General features: G+C 41.5%; 1 protein-coding gene across 2 annotated transcripts in view; it reads left to right on the top strand.

The window, feature by feature from the left end:
- The first annotated feature begins 6,121 nt into the window (after positions 1-6,121).
- Positions 6,122-18,690, top strand: part of LOC126998911 (enolase-phosphatase E1-like) — a 51,243-nt gene continuing 38,674 nt past the window's right edge. The window contains exons 1-2 of one of the 2 annotated variants that reach the window (XM_050861152.1): positions 6,122-7,004; positions 8,932-9,033. In XM_050861152.1, the coding sequence (XP_050717109.1) occupies positions 6,906-7,004; positions 8,932-9,033 (201 nt within the window). In that variant the 5' untranslated portion in view covers positions 6,122-6,905. The remainder of the gene's footprint in view (positions 7,005-8,931; positions 9,034-18,690) is intronic. The other variant, XM_050861151.1, reaches the window with a different exon arrangement.

Raw genomic sequence — 18,690 nt, 5'->3', positions numbered from 1 at the left:
TTAGGACGACTGAGGAGTGGGGGTGGCGGTAGTGGAATGACTCCCTGTAGCACTTGTTTACACTGTTGCTGTGCGTATAGCTGGAATTCAAGTTTTTTTTTTTCCGTCTTTACCTGTAGCGCCGGAAGGCTTTCTTCAGGGGCCTGGTGGTCGGCCCAAGCCCGTCATGGCGCAGGCAATTTTTATAGTGGCACCATTTATGCCACATGTTTACAAATGTTACATTTAATTTTTGTCTAAAATAACCAACAAATCATCAAATCCATGAATAAAAACTGAACATTATCTATAAATATACAGATATGTAGCTACATTCAAATTATGTATGAATATTCATTTGCCACTCTGATGGTATATTTTGCTGTGTACTATAATTGAATCTCTAGGGAATCAATACAATTAGAATATATTAGAAAGTCTGCAACTAAAGGGAAATTTTTAACATACAGTAATATCTCAAGTTCGCATCCAACAAATTTGCATCTAATGACACAATAGGACCTCTACTAATTTTTGTAACTGAAGAGGAAGTTTCGAATCAAACAAAAACAAAAACAAAAAAAAAAAAAAAAAAAAAATCTGGGAGCATAGTTCAAATCAGCCGTCACCTTGGACGTACGTGATATCATTGTTGTCCATCATCCCAAATCAGCCGCTACCTTGGACGTACGCGATATCATTGTTATCCATCATCCCAAATCAGCCACCACCTTGACGTACACGATGTCATTGCTGTCCATCATCCCCTCACACAGTCACACTACCACTCCCCAGTTTCCTTCTTCAGTCCTCAAAATACATACATAGTGAGGAGTTGTATAGCCACCTCTTGCTACTTTAAATGCCATAAATTCATATCTAGTGGGCATTTGGTAGTGGTTTATGCCTTGCCTAAAGAGGAGTGAGGAGGGTGGTGGTTCTGGTGGTGAAGAGGACAGAGCATCAGCAGGCCTGTAGCCTCCATTCCCAGCTCAAAGAGGAGGCAGTGGCTGAGTGGTCAGCGTACGAGCATGGTGTCCATGAGGAACCAGGTTCAAGCCCTGTCCACTATCACAAGCTGACAATTTTCAGTCATTGCCAAGGTCGCTGACCTTGTTTTGCTGATGATGCTGTACTTCTCATGGAACCACTGGAGGTTCTGGTGCTGCATGAGGAGGCAAAGACACTGGGACTGAAGATCTGGCCCAAAACCAAGTTCCAATCATTTGGAGGCTTGCTGGATGACACAGTTCAGTCTGTTCAGGTGTGTGGTGGGGATGTCTAGTCACCAAAAGTTTTGCATACCTTGGTAGTGTAGTGTATAACAAGGATGCATCTTACTAGAAAGTCACTCGCCAGACTGGACTGGCCCATGGTGATATGGATTCATTCAACAAGAATATAATTATGGCATCATCAATACCTATGAAGGCGGACAGAGATTTGAATCTAAGTTGCTTGTGCTACCTGTCTTACTATATGGCTGTGAGACATGGACATTGAATAATGACAGAGAGACATGTTGATGCCTTTGGTACCAAGTGCTTTTGCAGGATCATGGGGTATTGATGAAATGACTGTCATTCCAAAGACTACATAATGAATCTACATGATGAAACTGAGACGACACCTGTTACCAGCTTGCTCAGTCAATGGCAACTTCAGCTTAATGAGCATGCGGCACACCTACCAAACATCGATCCTGGTCACAGGGTTGTTTTTGAACAAGACAACCATGAATGGAGAAGATCAAGGGGATGCCCAAATATATCATGGCTGGGACAAGTCAATCGATCCTGCTGGAAGGGATTTGAAATGGATAGAAAAGCTGCATGGGAATTTCCTTGGGGGGACTGTTGGGAGTGGAGCCAGCAAGTGAATGATGCGACGTGGCCCGTGATGTATGCTCCCTGATATTAAGTTAATATATAAGGAGTGTGTTCACGCTCTTCCTATTTTTTTTACGTTCCACGTATGGCACTGGTAGGCTTTCTTGGTGGGGCCTGATGGTCAGCCCCAGCCCGTTAAGGTGCAGGCAAGTGTTTATAGTGGCGCCATTTTGATTGGCTCATGCTGTCCCCTGGAGCTCATCTTTGATCCTCTTTTTGAGAATCAAAAGTCTGGGTTGATAGGTGGTCTTCAGGACAGCATGTGGGAAGTCTTAGGCCACTCGGTGGTGACCTAAAAAAAAAACAGCTTGTGGAGGCGAATCCAGGTCCTGCTGGACACTGTGCCCACATGCTAACCATTCAGCCATTGGAGGCTTTGCTCCCCACGACCCTCCTTAAGGACATTAAAAGACAGGTCAATATATAGGTATGGTAACCTTTTGACAGTGGAAACTCTAGCCACCCCACCCACCCCCCTGTGCTTCCACATTGTCAAATTGGGAATTAGGCATACTATGATTATTACTTTGCACAAGAAATGAAGCCTCAAAACACTCAATGAGCTCAAAACTATGAAATGGAAAAAAATAGGGGATAACAAAGGAAATGAATACCCATTTTCTTATAGAAAATCTGATATACAAATCCAGTTATTTGTTGTATTCACAAAGCTGTCGAGTGTTTCTTGAAATCTTTTGAGGGCAAGAATATCATTTACCACAGGTCCTTCAGGAGCCACTGGAGGCTCTGGTGATGGTTCTCAAGGCACTGCATCAGAAGGCAAAGCCCTTGAGACTCTTGGCCTGGGCCAAGACCAAGGTACACCAGGTATTTGTTATATGATATGCGAGGGATACATTCTGCAAAAATCTCGCATAATGTGAATTCGCATATATTTAACCTATCATCCCATTAATTATAGGGGATTATGTCCACAACCCGTTTTCAAACCCTCTAACTATTTATTCCAGCACCGTTTCACAATGATAAAGCACTAAAGCAATAAAGCACATTGATTGCTTCCGGAGAGACACACCCAAAGTCTACGATTTAAACTGATAATTAGCTACCTGAGGATTAACTTTAGGATCAGAGGGAGGGAAAGGTTAATTATAGGTGAAGAAAGTGCGGGAAAACATTTGCATCCGCCGCCCTCTAGTGCGAGTCGGCCAGCACCAGCACCGCTACTCGCATAATAGTGAATTTTTCTCGCATAAAACGAATACATGGCACATTCTGTTCATACGTGTGGTGATGACATTTAGATCTGGAAAACTTTACATACCTTGGTATTGTACGGTAGTTCAGGACAACAGCAGATCTCATCAGAAAGTCTCACAGCAGATCAGCTTAGCCAAGTGTGTTATGGACTCGTTTAGCACAAGTAAATGGAGTTATCAATACCTGTGCAGAAGGACAAAGATCTGGATCTTCAAGTCGCTTGTGCTGTCTCACTCTATTTCTCCGAGACATGGACACTGAATAACAACTTGAAGAGGTGGATTGATACCTTCGGTAAAGGGATATCACTGGAATGACTGTGTCAAACCAACGATTACTCAGTGAGACCAATTCAAGGCCTATTAAATGCACAGTTCATTAACGCCAACTCCAGGTATACGGGCGTGTGGCACATTAGCCAGGAGCAAATCCTGCTCACCAGGTTGTTTCTGTAAGAGACAACACCAAAGTGGAGGCAGTCAAGGGGATGCCCACATAGTTCATGACTTGAGCAAGTCAATAGATCCTTGCAATAAGGTACTTTGGGAATTGAAGGGAGCCTACATGAAGAGTTGCCTGGAGGGACCCACAGGTTTGGCAGAGTATAGGCAAGGCAACACCTTCCCCTGTGTATGCCTCAACTGACTGATTGAAGGATAGGAGATAGCAATAGATGCTGAGTATATGGACATTAATATAGCTTCCTTTGCTGCCCTTGCCAACAACAGTGCCAAGGAAACGCCAGAATTTACTCCACGACCACTGCGTGTAACGAAACACATGAAAAATTAATCCAGACAAGGAAAGGTTTTGCCAGCGCCAGGGATCGAACCCGCGACCAGCAAGACGGGAGAGCCACTCCTTAACCAGATGGCCAAAGAGGTACCCCTCTCGTAGAGTGAGTTATGGGAGGCTCGCCCATCAGGCAAGTCAAATGCACTACACTGCTCCCCATTCCTATTTAGATTAATTTCTGTGTTGAGATTTCCCATTTTCTATGAACTCTTCGGAGAGCATGGGCCATCACTTTACCTGTTACCCCTTCGGGGAGACACAACAGAATCACAGGAGAGGATGCCCACTGCCTTGTCACCAGTGAAACACCCTGAATTTTCTCTTTTCTATACTCCCACACGAACACAGCGTGTAACGAAACACATGAGAAATTAATCAAGATAAGGAAAGATTTTGCCGGCACCAGCGACCAAACCCGCAACCAGCGAGACGGGAGACCCACTCCTTAACCAAAGAGGTACCCCACTTGCAGAGTGAGTTAAGGTAGGCTCGCCCATCAGGCAAGCCAGCTGCACTACACAAAGTGAAACACATCATATGCATTTATAGTAAACAAATTTAACAAAGCTGACCAAACCTAACCTATCCCCCCCCCCCCACACACACTCTCTGCCTAAATACAATGTGCTAGACTGCTCAAATTTTATGCATCAATGTTTTGAAGTTTTTTTTTTCCACTGCATTCAGAAAACCAATACAACATATATAATGTCAGTATTAACTTCATGAGGGAGGGCTGTGTTTATTTCCATATTTGCCAAATATAGCTAGTTGCTTTATGCAATCTCATTGTAATTATGAGAAATGTAAATTATTACTTGATGTGAACATTCAAGTATATTAAAATCCTTTAATGGCAAGACAAACAATGCACTGATTCACATTCGCCATTAACCCTCCACTTTGATTATTTTGTTTTCTTGGCCACCTGAATTTCAATAAAAACTCATTTTCTTGTTGACACATTAATTTCAGATGCACTTTTTTCCATTTACAACACACTGAATTATTATTTTTTCTACTCTTCTTCAGTCAGTGGATGTGAATGCAGCTGCCTGACACCGTAGCTGCAGGGACACAAACTTAGTTCGAGTATAATTATATGCCATCATATTCGTATTTTCGGTAATGACTACGTAAAAAACAATGTTTTGTGGGTGTCAAGTGGTGTCTGGAGAGGGCAGTGGTCACCACCCCCTCAGCCTGTCCCCTGCCAGCTGCCCCTTGCCCCAGGCCTCATGTTATGTCCCTCCTCAGCCCAGCACAGTGACCAGCAAAATAAATGTGGTGAATAACATTGACAGGTAAATGTGATGAATGACTTGACTGGTAAATGTGGTGAATAATGACCGGTAAATATCTTTGACAGGTAAATGGTTTGATAGGAAAATGGCTCTGACAGGTAAATTGCTGACAGATTAATAACCTTTGCAGGTAAATGGCTTTGATAAGTAAATGTGGAGAATAACTTTGGCAGGTTAATGTGGAGAAACAGGTAAATGTGGGGAATAACTTTGACAGGTAAATTTGGAGAATAACTTTGACAGGTGAATGTGGGGAATAACTTTGACAGGTAAATTTGGAGAATAACTTTGACAGGTGAATGTGGGGAATAACTTTGCCAGGTAAATGTGGGGAATAACTGACAGGTAAATGTGGACAATAACTGAGATAAATGGCTGACAGATAAATGGCTTTGACAGGTAAATGGCTTTGACAGATAAGTGGCTTTGACAGGTAAATGGCCTTGACAGGTAAATGTGGGGAATAACATTGACAGGTAAATGGCTTTGACAGGCCGGTGCTCGGGGCGGCCAGGCACCATCACAGATTGCCACCTTTTCCCTCGCAACCGGGCACGGCACCTTCACTCCCGCCCCGCACACACAATACGGGCGCCCTCCTCACCTCGCCCACGAACACTGACAACAATTAAGTACGAAATGTTAATATTGCCGAGCACCCCACACGAGCAACAGAGTGCGCTTCTCCCTCCCCCGCCTCTCGCAGTGCACTGGCCTAGCGCGCCTGCAACACTCCCTACCATTGGCCGACTGCGTCATCCCCATCCAGGAAAGAAATATGGAAACGGAATACTTCCAACTTGCCATTCACGAAATAAGAACTCTACATGATACTTTAAAAGATTTTAATAGTATACTAATTGAATTTTACTTACATTTAATCCATCAGTTTGTAGTAGCTACTGTCATTTTGATAAATAGCTTGATTTTGTTTCCACTTTTGTATCTTCTGGTCCACGGCTGTTCCGGGCGGTGTGTCCCCCCCCTGCCACGTAGCCGCCATGGCAACTCCAAACAAACACCTAACGCGCTTCAATTAAGCCTAGAACTTCTATGTATGTCATTTAAAACGTTAAATGTACTATCTACAGTCCAATAGAGAAATAAAGGAGCTTAAATGAGCAGTTATGCGGGAGTTAACACACCTTAATTTTATACATGCAACTATTTAACTCTTATACACCATACCAAATGGGCCCAAATTATGTTTCCTCCTTTATTAGCACACCTCATCCCCAAATAAATGTGCAAATATATATTCTGTGAAAATTTCTGTACGGGTTATTAACGTTGGCCAGCAGAAAAGAACTCGGCAATGGAAGAGGAGTAAACAGAAAAGTGTAGGAATAGTAAAACAAACAACGGGGCAGAAAAGAGAAACGCAAAAAAGAAAAATCCAGAGTAAGCTAAAGTGAAGAAAATAAAGGAAAAGAAAATAGAAAAGCAAAGTCATGCAGTGGAAGCAAAGTGAACAGAAAAACAGAGCTCAGGCAAGGGTGAAGTATTATATAAGTGTCCTATACGCAGTGAAGTAACTAAGATTGCGTAGTGAAGTATATAAGTGTAAAGTACCAAGGAGGACCTACGAAGCGATACAAAGCGGAACACCTCAAAAGAAGAAGAAGAAGAAGCACTCGATCGTAATAACAAACATATCGGTGGCCACGGTGACTCCCCTGGCGGCTCAGCAAACACCACTGTACCGTCCATTTACACCATGAAGAGGGGCAAGGAACGAGTGACAGACACCATGAACCACGCCAGTGTTTTACTATTAGACATTGAGGGTACAACGACCTCCATTAGCTTCGTTAAGGTGAGTTTAGCCTCGGGGTGCCGGTAGCTGCTGACAGACACTGGCTCAACGTACAGGGAGAGTGTTGCTGCCCTCATCCTTGGTTTAGCCCCAACTAATAGGCTTGCCAGGACTACATAAGTTCAAAGGCGTTATGAAAGTTTTATATCCACAGAATGAGTCTCGTGGAAGGCGTACTGCTGTCACTGGTTCGGCTGTTTGGCATGTCTGTTCCTCTTCTTCCTCTTCTTTTGAGGTGTTCCGCTTTATATCACTTCTTACTTAGGTCCTCCTTGGTTATATATTTTTCCCTCAACACTCAACTTTAGCGTACATTGGTCTTTTTGTATTTCCCTTTTCTGTCCTTTTGCTCGTTTTCTACTTTTACATTTCTTATTTTTATTTCTTTTCATTTTCTTTTCGCTGTAGCAAAGGGAGGGTTCGGCATGCTCTCGGCCGCCGCGAGTGAGCGAAGACTTACGGAACGAGGGATTATTGCAATATACATGTTGTAGGTGAATAAGTGTGTGTGTGGTCCAAATAAATGTTAACTAACCAAGAATTATATGTATGTGTTTACTTGTGGTCACCGTTTGGGCTACATGATGACCAAATGGGAGATAAATGGGATTTTTTTTCCGTTCATTCTGGTATGGTAGGCACATCCACTAGGAGGGCGGTTCTTCGCCATTCCTCCACCTCCTAGCCTGAAAAGTAGGAGTGGAAACAGCCCAATCCATTCATCTAACAGTATTTCGAGCACAGCTCTCTATTGTAAGGCCGACCCCCGCTTATCACTCACAAAGCCTCCGCGGCCCCTTGGGTCTCAGCAGTAAATAAGTCCATAGTGGCGTGATGCAAGATTCCTAGCAGTCACTTATGGTTGTAATCACATTTTAGGTACGCGATTTAATGTGCTCGTACCCGTACTTGGACATGGGATGAAGAATTTTCTTTGTATACATGTAACTACTTGCACTCGGACCTCATGTATAGCTACTCAAGAATAATGTGGTGAGCAGTGACCAATTATCATCATTATTATTATTATTATTATTATTATTATTATTATTATTATTATTATTATTATTATTATTATTATTATTATTATTATTATTATTATTATTATTATTATTATTATTATTATTGTTGTTATTATTGTTACTGCTACTACTGTTATTACTATCACCAGCACTACTACTACTTCTACTACTACTACTACTACTACTACTACTACTACTGCTACTACTACATTTACCTTTTACAGTAAAGGAAACAGTTCAATGGAAAAAAATATTAAGAGAAAAAAAGCCCTTATAAAGCCCCTATAAAAAAAGTTTAGAATAGTGGCCAAAAGAGAGGTCAATATCGCGTGGAGAGGTGTCTCGATACTCTCTTCTTGAATTGAAAGAGGTAGAGTTGTAGGCGGAAGGAACTACAACGAAGAAAGATTATTCCAGACTTTGCCAATGCAAAGGATGAAAGTATTGGGATGAGCTTGAGTAGAAAGTTGAGTGAATCGGGGCCGCGGGAGGAGGGGAGGCATGCAATTAACATGAAAATATCGATAGGAGATAGAAAAAGATGCAACATTGTGGCGGAGTTTAAGTCTTAAACTTTAAGAGATAAAAGACTGTCAGGAAGAGGAGCCCCACACACATGAGATGTATACTCCATATTACTACCACTACTACTACTACTGTTTATAATAATTGCTGCTGTTTTATATATGTAAGAGCTAGTTTCTGGGAGTTTACGTTTCGTACTCGTACCAAAGGACATTCACTCTTGCTATGCTCGTCATATCTCTATAGCTACTGTTGCCAGGAAAGACCATGTACATGAAAGAGATATGAACATGTCACACAGTGTGTAAATTTCTTTTCCTTTCTTATAATCAAGTGTGAAGCAAGTCACACTACTTTCTCTTCTTATATTGGGCCTCCAGAATGAGTTGTTCCCGTACGTGAGGCGCGAGGTGACGGCGTACCTGCAGAGTACCTGGGAGACCGAAGAGACGAGGCAGGACGTAGCTGCTCTATCCAAACAGGTAAGCATGTTCCTTAAGTAATTCTTTGACAGCTAGCACATACACAACCCCTTCCTGCGTTCATACAATCATTCATTTTTTAGTACCCCCTTTTTTTTCGACTGAAACGAAACCAAAAAAAGTAGAAATATAAATTGGCGAACCTAGTCAATATTTCCTTTCCTGAAGATGCCATTAGTCTTTACATTGAAGGAGTAGTGTTGGTGCCCCTGGCGTGTGAGGGCGGCCCATCAAGCGTTGCCCATTAGCGAGTAGCACCGCCGCCCACACCGAGGTTCCGGCGCTGGGTTGGTGATGATGATGATGAGGAGGAGGAAGTCGAATAGCAAAGGCCGTGACATTTGTTGTAATAAATATTGCAGGAGTGGGTGGGTCGTGGGGAGACGGAGGCACTACTTCCTAAGGCCACACGCTCTCTGTGTCCTCTGATGCAATTCATTCGTGTGTTATTTCGCTATGGTGGAGTGATAATTTATTTATTTAGCTGATTAATTCATCCTTACATTCCTGCTTTGGTTTAAGTATGATATCCAGTGTGATTGTGATCTGAATAATTATGTTATGTATATTTTTACTAATTTTCTTTACATTGTTTGGTTATATTTCAATCCTCCTCTTTTCAGCCTTTCTTTTATGAGCAAAAACATAAATCGTACTGTGAGTGTAAATGTTGATACGTTTGTAACGTTTCACTTACCTCAAACTCCACCATAACTTCTCTCCCTAAAAATTAAAAATAAAAATCAACCGTAACTCCTATCTCCGTAAAAACGATCTGCATGTCTCAACTCAAGAGTGCTACAAAGTTATCATCCAAGTGTGTCTAAGCAGTGTGCAAGTGTTTGAGTGACAGGAAACATTTTATCTCGCCCGCGCTGCTCCTCCGGAAGGTGAAGGTGGCCGCGGTGATGCACAGGCTCGGCAGCACGCTGGGCCTGTGCTCCCACAGTCATCTCGCCGGCAATGATGGGCGCTTTTGGACCTCCCGCGGAGCTTCAGTAAACATCAGCAGCTTCTCCGTCACCGTTTGGACGACTCAGGAAAAATTTCCATCAGCTGTCGGAGAGCCTTTCCTCGCAGGTGTCGACCTTTATAATTATAATGGGGAGGCGGTGGCTGAGTCGTCAAAGTAACGGCCTCGTGTTCAGGAGGACGCGAGTTCAATCCCCGCCCGGTGCCGCAAGCTGGATCCGCCGGTGCCACAAGCTGCTTTTTCAGCCGCCGCCGAGTGGCCATGCTGTCCAGAAGACCACCTATCAACCCGGACTTAGATTCTAGGATCAAAGATGAGCTCTGGGAGGGCAGCATGAGCCAAATGCAGATGGCGCCACTAAACAACTCGCCCTGCGCAGAGAGGGCTGGGCCGACATCAGACCTACCCTAAAGAAGCCTTGCGGGAACCATCAGGATGTATACCCGTGCAAATGCTGATTCAACAACTGACTTTGGAGGTCCTGCCCGTATTTAATATATGCTTTGCTATATGGATTGGTTGTCAGCCGCCTCCTCCTACTAATATTCCCATCAGTGAAAACTGTGAATCACATGAACAACGTCCCCAGAAAGTGGGGAACGTGTTCCTGGAGTGGCTGGGGAAGAGGAAGTTGTTTTTGGTTTATGTGTGGCGAGTGGAGGGACGTGCCCTTAGTCAGTGACTTCGAGGACCGGTGAGTGCATCTGCCCGCTGGGTTACGACGTTCCCGTAGTGTCAGGTTACCCTCGAAAGAATGCACAGGCCTTGGAGGCGAAGAGAGGCACTCATAGAATAACAGTGAACGGAAGGGCGAGGAACAGCAGAAAGGGATGGACACAGGTGCAGAAAGGGAAAAAGACGGTACCTAATAATATTGAGAGTAATTATAGGAAGACGGGGTTCGGGCACCTGTCACCAACAGCCAGGGTCCTGTGCAAGGCACGGGTGTGGTGAGGAAGCGCCTGGTGTGGATGATGGTGGTGATGGTTATGGCCGCCCTAGAGTCCCTGGACCTATACCCCGAGGGCGGAAGGGTGGTCAAGAGGAACTAAAAGTAGCTCCTTTGGAAGGTCAAAAAGCCCGATTAACATTCGGATTAGCACGGTATTCTGCTTTCGAAGTTAAAAGTGAATTGGCCACTATTAAAAAACAAAAGTTTTATGAGGAACTTACTTCAGTGTACATTTGTACAAGGTAATGAAGCAAGTATCTGCAGGGTTTCTGTTTATTACTATGAGAAACTCCCGAGTATGTGCCACTGACGTTCTTTGTTTGGAATATTTTTTTTTCTAAAGACACCGTGGTACTGAACTTCTATAATGATAATGCTACTACTACTACTACTACTACTACTACTACTACTACTACTACTACTACTACTACTGTTGATGGTGATGATGATATTGATGATGATAATAATAATAATAATAATAATAATAATAATAATAATAATAATAATAATGATAATAATATTAATAATAATAATATAAATGATAATAATAGTAATAATAATAATAATAATAATAATAATAATAATAATAATAATAATAATAATAATAATAGTAATAATAATAATAATAATAATAATAATAATAATAATAATAATAATAACAATAATGATAATGATAATAATATAAATGATAATAATAATAATAATAATAATAATAATAATAATAATAATAATAATGGTAGTAATAATGATAATAATAATAATAATAATAATAATAATAATAATAATAATAATAATAATAATAATAATATAAATTATAATAATAGTAATAATAATAATAATAATAATAATAATAATAATAATAATAATAATAATAATAATAATAATAATGGTATAAAAGAACAAGAAAGCTGGGGGTGAGAGGGAAGGAGATGAGGGCTGTGGCCTCCCCAAGGTCAACCGGCAAACCTGTGTGTGTGCGTGTGTGTTTGTGTTGTCCTTGGCGCCAACAGGCAACCTGAGGAAAACATTCGTGCTCATGCCGGTGCGTCGGGAACGTGAAATTTATATTTATTATTTTTATTATCATCATCATCATCATCATCATTGTTGTTGTTATTGTTATTATTTTTGTTGTATTAAACGCGTTTTACCACATATATTATGTTCAATTTTTTTTTTCATATAATGGATTCCTTTTAAAAGTCCCTCAAAATCGAAATAACAAGTTGATCTGAATCAAGAAATAAATAAAATAATAGCCGTCGAGAAGTCGAAGAAATTACAAATTACGCATTGGAATAACTAAGAGCCTAACAGAACGATAACAATGACTGTAAAAAAGATATAATGGTGATGATTTAAAAAAAAAATCCAGATACAAAATTAACATAAGTGCAGATTGACGCCCGGTATCCACTCACTGCTGGGTGGACAGGGGGCACGGATTATTTAGAAGACTGGCCATCGGTCTCCACTCCGCTCGAAAATAGAATTTGCAACCTCTCGGTTGTGGGGCAAGCATTCCAATCACTGCACTACGGAGTGTGTGTGTGTGCGTGTGTGTGTGTGTGTGTGTGAGAGAGAGAGAGAGAGAGAGAGAGAGAGAGAGAGAGAGAGAGAGAGAGGTAAAGGGAAGGATAAGACAGATCCTAAACATAGCTATCAGGACTCATATCGCTGTGCAGGATCGACCTGGATGGCCCAGAAAAGTGTGTGTGTGGAGGGGAGGAGGGGGGGGGGCGCTTGACGTGATGGTCCTCGCCTATCGACGCCTGCCCTTGCCTGCTGTAGCACTGTAATCCGTCACTGCAGGGTGGTGATGGTGTAGTCGATCATACCCGCCACACCATCCATAGAGACACCCTACGTGCCACTCACCCCTTCGTGTGTATTGCGCTGTCTTGCCTGTCAAACTCGTGTTGATGTGCTTATCGGCCCCCACTTTCACCTTCTATACTCTTCTTCCTCCTCCTCCTTTTGATATGTTTTATTGTGCCCATTCATTATTCCAGTCTCCACGGTGTGTTAAAGCCATGTTGTTAGTGGTTGTCACGATTCGCTTTCGCATTCCACTTCCATGTACAGAGTTGTCCTTGCGAAGTGTGTCTCGTCGGTCTCCCCCCAAACACCATGCTGTTAAGGGAGGTTGCTGTGGGATTCAAAGACCGCTTACACCCCTTTTTTTTTTTCTTAGATCCTGGCCTCGATTTAGCCTACTTTGATCCTATGTCTCTTAATTTATTTCTTACTCTAAGTCCCACTTCTTCCATAATCCCTTCCGATACTAAGCCATAAGTCCCTTCCTTCACTTCCGCTTGATGTACATTTTTGCTGCCGAAGTGACGGTCATGCTTCACAGTTCTGCCTCATGCAATCCATCATGTGCAACAGTCCCATACTTCCTTCCGCAGTCGTCTGGATGATGGCTCCGTGCCTCATCCTATTCCAGTCTCTCTCTCTCTCTCTCTCTCTCTCTCTCTCTCTCTCTCTCTCTCTCTCTCTCTCACACACACACACACACAGCAATGCATCGATGCAGCAAATAAAGCGAACAGAATGTTGGGCTTCATTAAAAGAAACTTTTTATTCAAGAATAAAGGTGTAATACTTCCGCTCTGCAACAGTTTAGTCAGACCCCACTTGAAATATGCGGTACAGTTTTGGTCTCCCCACCATGCAAAGGACATTGCTAAATTAGAAGGTGTTCAGCGTCGGGCAACAGAAATGATCCCTTCTTTGCGCAACAAATCCTACGAAGAAAGGCTTTCCGCCCTTAACATGTTCTCTCTTGAGAAACGTCGCCTCCGAGGAAGACTGATCGAATGTTTTAAAATACTTAATGGTTTCACGAATATAGACAGATCAAAATTGGTTATGATCGATGACACCTTGCGAACGAGGAACAATGGCATAAAACTCAAATGTAGACAAGTAAATTCAGACTTCACCAATTTTTTCTTCACCAACGTTGAAGTGCGGGAGTGGAATAAGCTCCCACCTTCAGTGGTTCAGTGTAACACGATTGACTCCTTTAAAAACAAGCTCTACCGTCACTTCCTAGAACTTAATATTAACAAGAGTTGAAATGCAACGTGTTGGAGCCATCTGATTAATGTAGAATCACTTAGGTTTAAAGACAGACCACCTAGTCTGGACCATGAGGTCTGTGTGGTCTGATTTTCTATGTAAATCTATGTAAATTCTCTCTCTCTCTCTCTCTCTCTCTCTCTCTCTCTCTCTCTCTCTCTCTCTCTCTCTCTCTCTCTCTCTCTCTCTCTCTCATGCTTCAGTGCCTCCTTCTACTCCTGTGTATTTTTATTATTTTTATTTCGTACCTTTTATATTGCTCAGTTATTTTTTTTTTCACCTTTTCATGCCTCACTGCTTTATCTTAGTCATGTCTAGTTGAGTGATTTTTTTTCCTTGTTATTTTAAAGTCACCGTCATGCCTCCCTGCCTGACATCATTCTTCATTACGCAACACTCAGTACTCTATTTCCTGCTTCTTCGGCGTGGAGCTGTTTCTTTGCTTCATTCCATTCGTCATCTCCAGCCTATACACTTACACTCCCTTCCTTTCTCATTATTGAAGTGGTAGTCATGTTTCAGTCTTTATTTTAACCCACTAAAAACAACATACAGTCCATTTCTCCCCTGAAAACAACATACGGTCTCCATCTGCTTCCATGAAAAAACAAAAATGTGCTGTCACTTTTTGTCTTCCCTGGCGCCGCGTGAGGAGGGGGAGGGGGAGGAGGAGGAGGAGGGGGAAAAGTGCTGAGGTGTGTGTGTGTGTGTGTGTGTGTGTGTAGCAGTGCTCTCAAGAGACTCTTCATAACAAACCTCTTCCATTGAGATCTTCGTGTCCCTTACTCTATGACTCCTTCGTTCTCTTGTTGCTGGTGCGCCTCGTCTTTCTACGCTTCATTTCTCTGTTCCTTCCTCGCTCTTGTAAGCTTTGTATATTCTTTACCTTCGTTATCCTGTAGTTCCCTTTGGTAATTGTGTAAGTTTAATTCCTTTCCTTGTTATCGTGCATCCTTTTCCTTGCATCGTCGATTTTTTTATTGCTTTTCATCTTATTTTAGTATTTTTCTTTATCTGTATTTAAAAGAAAGTTCAACAGGTCTACGTTCAATACGCAATCCACATCGATTCCTCAGGTTCTGCTTCTTCCCCTACCCCTCTCTCTCTCTCTCTCTCTCTCTCTCTCTCTCTCTCTCTCTCTCTCTCTCTCTCTCTCTCTCTCTCTCTCTCTCTCTCTCTCTCTCTCTCTCTCTCTCTCTCTCTCTCTCTCTCTCTCTCTCTCTCTCTCTCTCTCTCTCTCTCTCCATTATCTTAATGTTCGTCTTAAGCTGCTGTTTTCATCTTTGATTTTCAGTAATTGTCGTCTTCTATTGTTAGCCTCTGTCGTTTTCCTCCTCCTCCTCCTCCTCCTCCTCTTCCTCCTCCCCATCCTCCTCCTCCTCATCATCATCACCATCAACTTTTCTTTTAAATCACATCGACTGTTAGGTTTTTACGCCTGGAGTAACGTGAGCGTTACTTTACGTTCTTACGACAGTTGCTTTATTTCAGCTCTGCACAGATCACTAAAGTACCCAACAAACTGATTAAATCCGTAAAGTGAAAACCCTCATTATGAGTCAACAGGAACTTTGCTGCCTGCCTTTCCACGTTTTCCATGTTTTTATTTCATGTTTTCCTCCGCATCCTACTACTACTACTACAATACTACTAATACTAATACTGCTACTGCTACTACTACCATAGCTACTGCTATTGCTAAGACTACTGCTGTTGTTTCTGCTGCTGCATTTTTTCTTCAACTTAAATTTCTTCCTTTCTTTATCCATCTCCTCTTCTTTTATTTCTCTTGCCTCCTCCTCCTCCTCCTCCTCCTCAAAGGGTTCAAGTGTCTCCCCATCCACCTTCCTGACTCCTCTCCATCTCCTTCCATCTCACCCTCCCTCCTCCTTCTCTCCTATACTCCTCCATAACCCACCCATTGTTTCGACCTTAATGGCTCCCAGAAAATGTCTCCCGTCATTATTCTTTTGTATGTGAGTGCACATTGGTCTCTGTATTAATGAGTATTTTCAGGCACCTTGGGACAATGGCGGGGGGATGACGGTGGAAAAGGTGAGGGATATGCCTTTTCCTTGAGAGAGAGAGAGAGAGAGAGAGAGAGAGAGAGAGAGAGAGAGAGAGAGAGAGAGAGAGAGAGAGAGAGAGAGAGAGATGCACAGACAAAAAAAAGACAGACAGACAAAGACAGACGGATTGATAAAAAGGAGAACATTATCATAAATTGTAATCAGCCATGCAGTTATTATTTTTAAGAATGTCGTTTTTTATAGGTTAAAGTTACTTTTTGAGTTTAACATTTAAAGAGCGATATTAATAAACGGCGAAAGTAAAACTGAAAGTGAAACCAATAGCTATAAAAAAATTGCCCTTCAGCCTGCTTTGTTTTTGTTACTGCTTATTGTTGTTGTTGTTATCAATATTATTTTTTTATTATATTTTATTATTATTATTTTTTATTATTATCTTTACTGTTACTATTATTGCCGACACAAAACAAGATAATCGAGAACTTTTATCAGACAGCCATTCTTTATTAATGATATGATAACCAGATACAGAAAAATCCACTCAGCATTCCACCACCACCACCACTACACATTATCCTGCTCTTAAAAATAAAACAAGAAAAATCATAACAAAACAAAAGTCATAACAAATTAATTACTTCACAGTCGCCGTTAATACTCTTACGATTTTTTGGTTTGATAAGACAGTTGTATCATGTGTAGGTCTTGTCCGCTACAGTCTTCGTCGTTATCTCTGTTATCCTCAACTTAGGCGTCATGTGGAGGCTATAAAAGTCTCTCTCTCTCTCTCTCTCTCTCTCTCTCTCTCTCTCATTTTCGCCGCAGAGAGAGAGAGAGAGATAGAGATAGAGAGAGAGAGAGAGACTGACGTATATGTGAAGGTCATTGAGTAGCGCCGTGGAACAATTTTGGTAATAACAGTAATTAAGATCAGCGCCGTCCCTTTACAGGTTAGCGGCGGCATTAGGAAGATGTTATTGTTTTCACTTATGTATATGTTTTTACTTCACTGACTAGCAATTCTTACGTAATCGTCCGTACCCGCATACCTGTTTAGACCGCGAGTCCACTGCAGTTAAATTCACTACGCGGCAACAATGGACTGATTTTCTCGTAAGAACCATGAATCTCGTCTGTGTTACCTGGCACACGAAGGAAATAAAAAAGGTTGGTTTTCGTACGAGTTATATTTCTTTTTACTGCAGTATATGTTTCTATAGCGAAGCCTACCTTCGCAGAAACCAATAATCTCTCGTTTGTGTTACTTGTCACATGAAAAAAAAAATGTGGTTGGTTTTCGTACGAGTTAGTTTTCGCTGCAGTAAGTATTAATATGGTTTTATCTATTTTCTCGTACGAACCATGAACCCGTCTGTGTTACTTGCCGCAGGCAATAATATGTGATTGGTACTTGTTTAAGTTCATTTTCATTGCAGTATGTGTTAATGTAGCCAAACCTATTCCACTTGGATCTAGGTTTCATCTTTCAAATTTAACTCGATTAGTTTTCACGTAAAAAACATGAATCTATTATATGTGATGCTTGCCACACAAAAACTAGGAAAATGTTATTTTTTTCCTCTTGCATTATATGTTTCTATCGGTTACTGCCCTCCCTTGAGCAAGGCGGATGGGTGTGTGTGGCCAGGTTAGGTAAGGTTAGTTATGATAACTCAACCGTAGAGCAGAAATTATCATTAGGTCAGGTCTCACCTGCATTATGCTGTTCAGTTTCCTGCCCCTGTTACAGAAAGGTTATAGCTTCCCGTGAATCAGTACGAAGGAGCTTGACAAAAATCATTCAAGGACCTTACAGTGCAGAAAAAAGAAAAAAAATTAATCTTCATTCTTTGAAAAGACAAAAACATGAAGTGATTTGATTAATTTTTTTTAACTGGTCCAAGAGGATCAATAAGGGTGATTTAGATGAAGTAGTTATATTTAAAACAGTTGTAAGAACACCGCAGTGGGTATTTACATATTGGATAAATGTAGGTTCAGGAAGGAAATAGGCAAGAACTGGTTAACGAAGAGGTTGGTGAATGAGTTGGACGAACTGAGCAGATATGTAGTCGAGCTGTCGAGGCAAACATTATCAAAAGATTAAAATGGAGATTATATGTAATTATGGATGGGGGAAGTATACTGATGAATAACCCACCCTCACGAGCTGCCATGAAGAGACCGTCTGGCTTCTTATAGTCTTCTTATATCCCTCTTATAAATTGATTTTCAAAATATTAAATACTTATTTAACCAAGCATAGTACTGCGTAGGGAATCTATTAGAACTCGCTCCTTGATTTCAGATATGTGACATTTTGAGCCTGACATTTGATGTGGTGAAGTTCTTTGTTTTTTCCACTACGTTCAAGGAAAAATAATATTTCCCAAACTCATTATCAGGGTGTAAGGATATGTAGCCGCATTATCTATACCCAGATGGAGTAAATCAAACTCGCACTTTCCTTTTTCTGGTTGGAAAGACTCATAGTTGGGCGTTTACCCTCGCCAGAACTGCTACCATCGGTGTAATAAAATAATCTAAGTTGTGTTTGTTGAAGCAAAAAGCTGAGTGAAAGGTTTGAAAAAGAGTAGTGGCATGTAAACTTCACC

The sequence above is a fragment of the Eriocheir sinensis genome, chromosome 15, assembly GCF_024679095.1.
Source record: "Eriocheir sinensis breed Jianghai 21 chromosome 15, ASM2467909v1, whole genome shotgun sequence".
NCBI lineage: Eukaryota > Metazoa > Arthropoda > Malacostraca > Decapoda > Varunidae > Eriocheir > Eriocheir sinensis.
The sequence above is the reverse complement of the archived record's forward strand: the minus strand, read 5'-3'. Positions and strand labels throughout refer to the sequence as shown.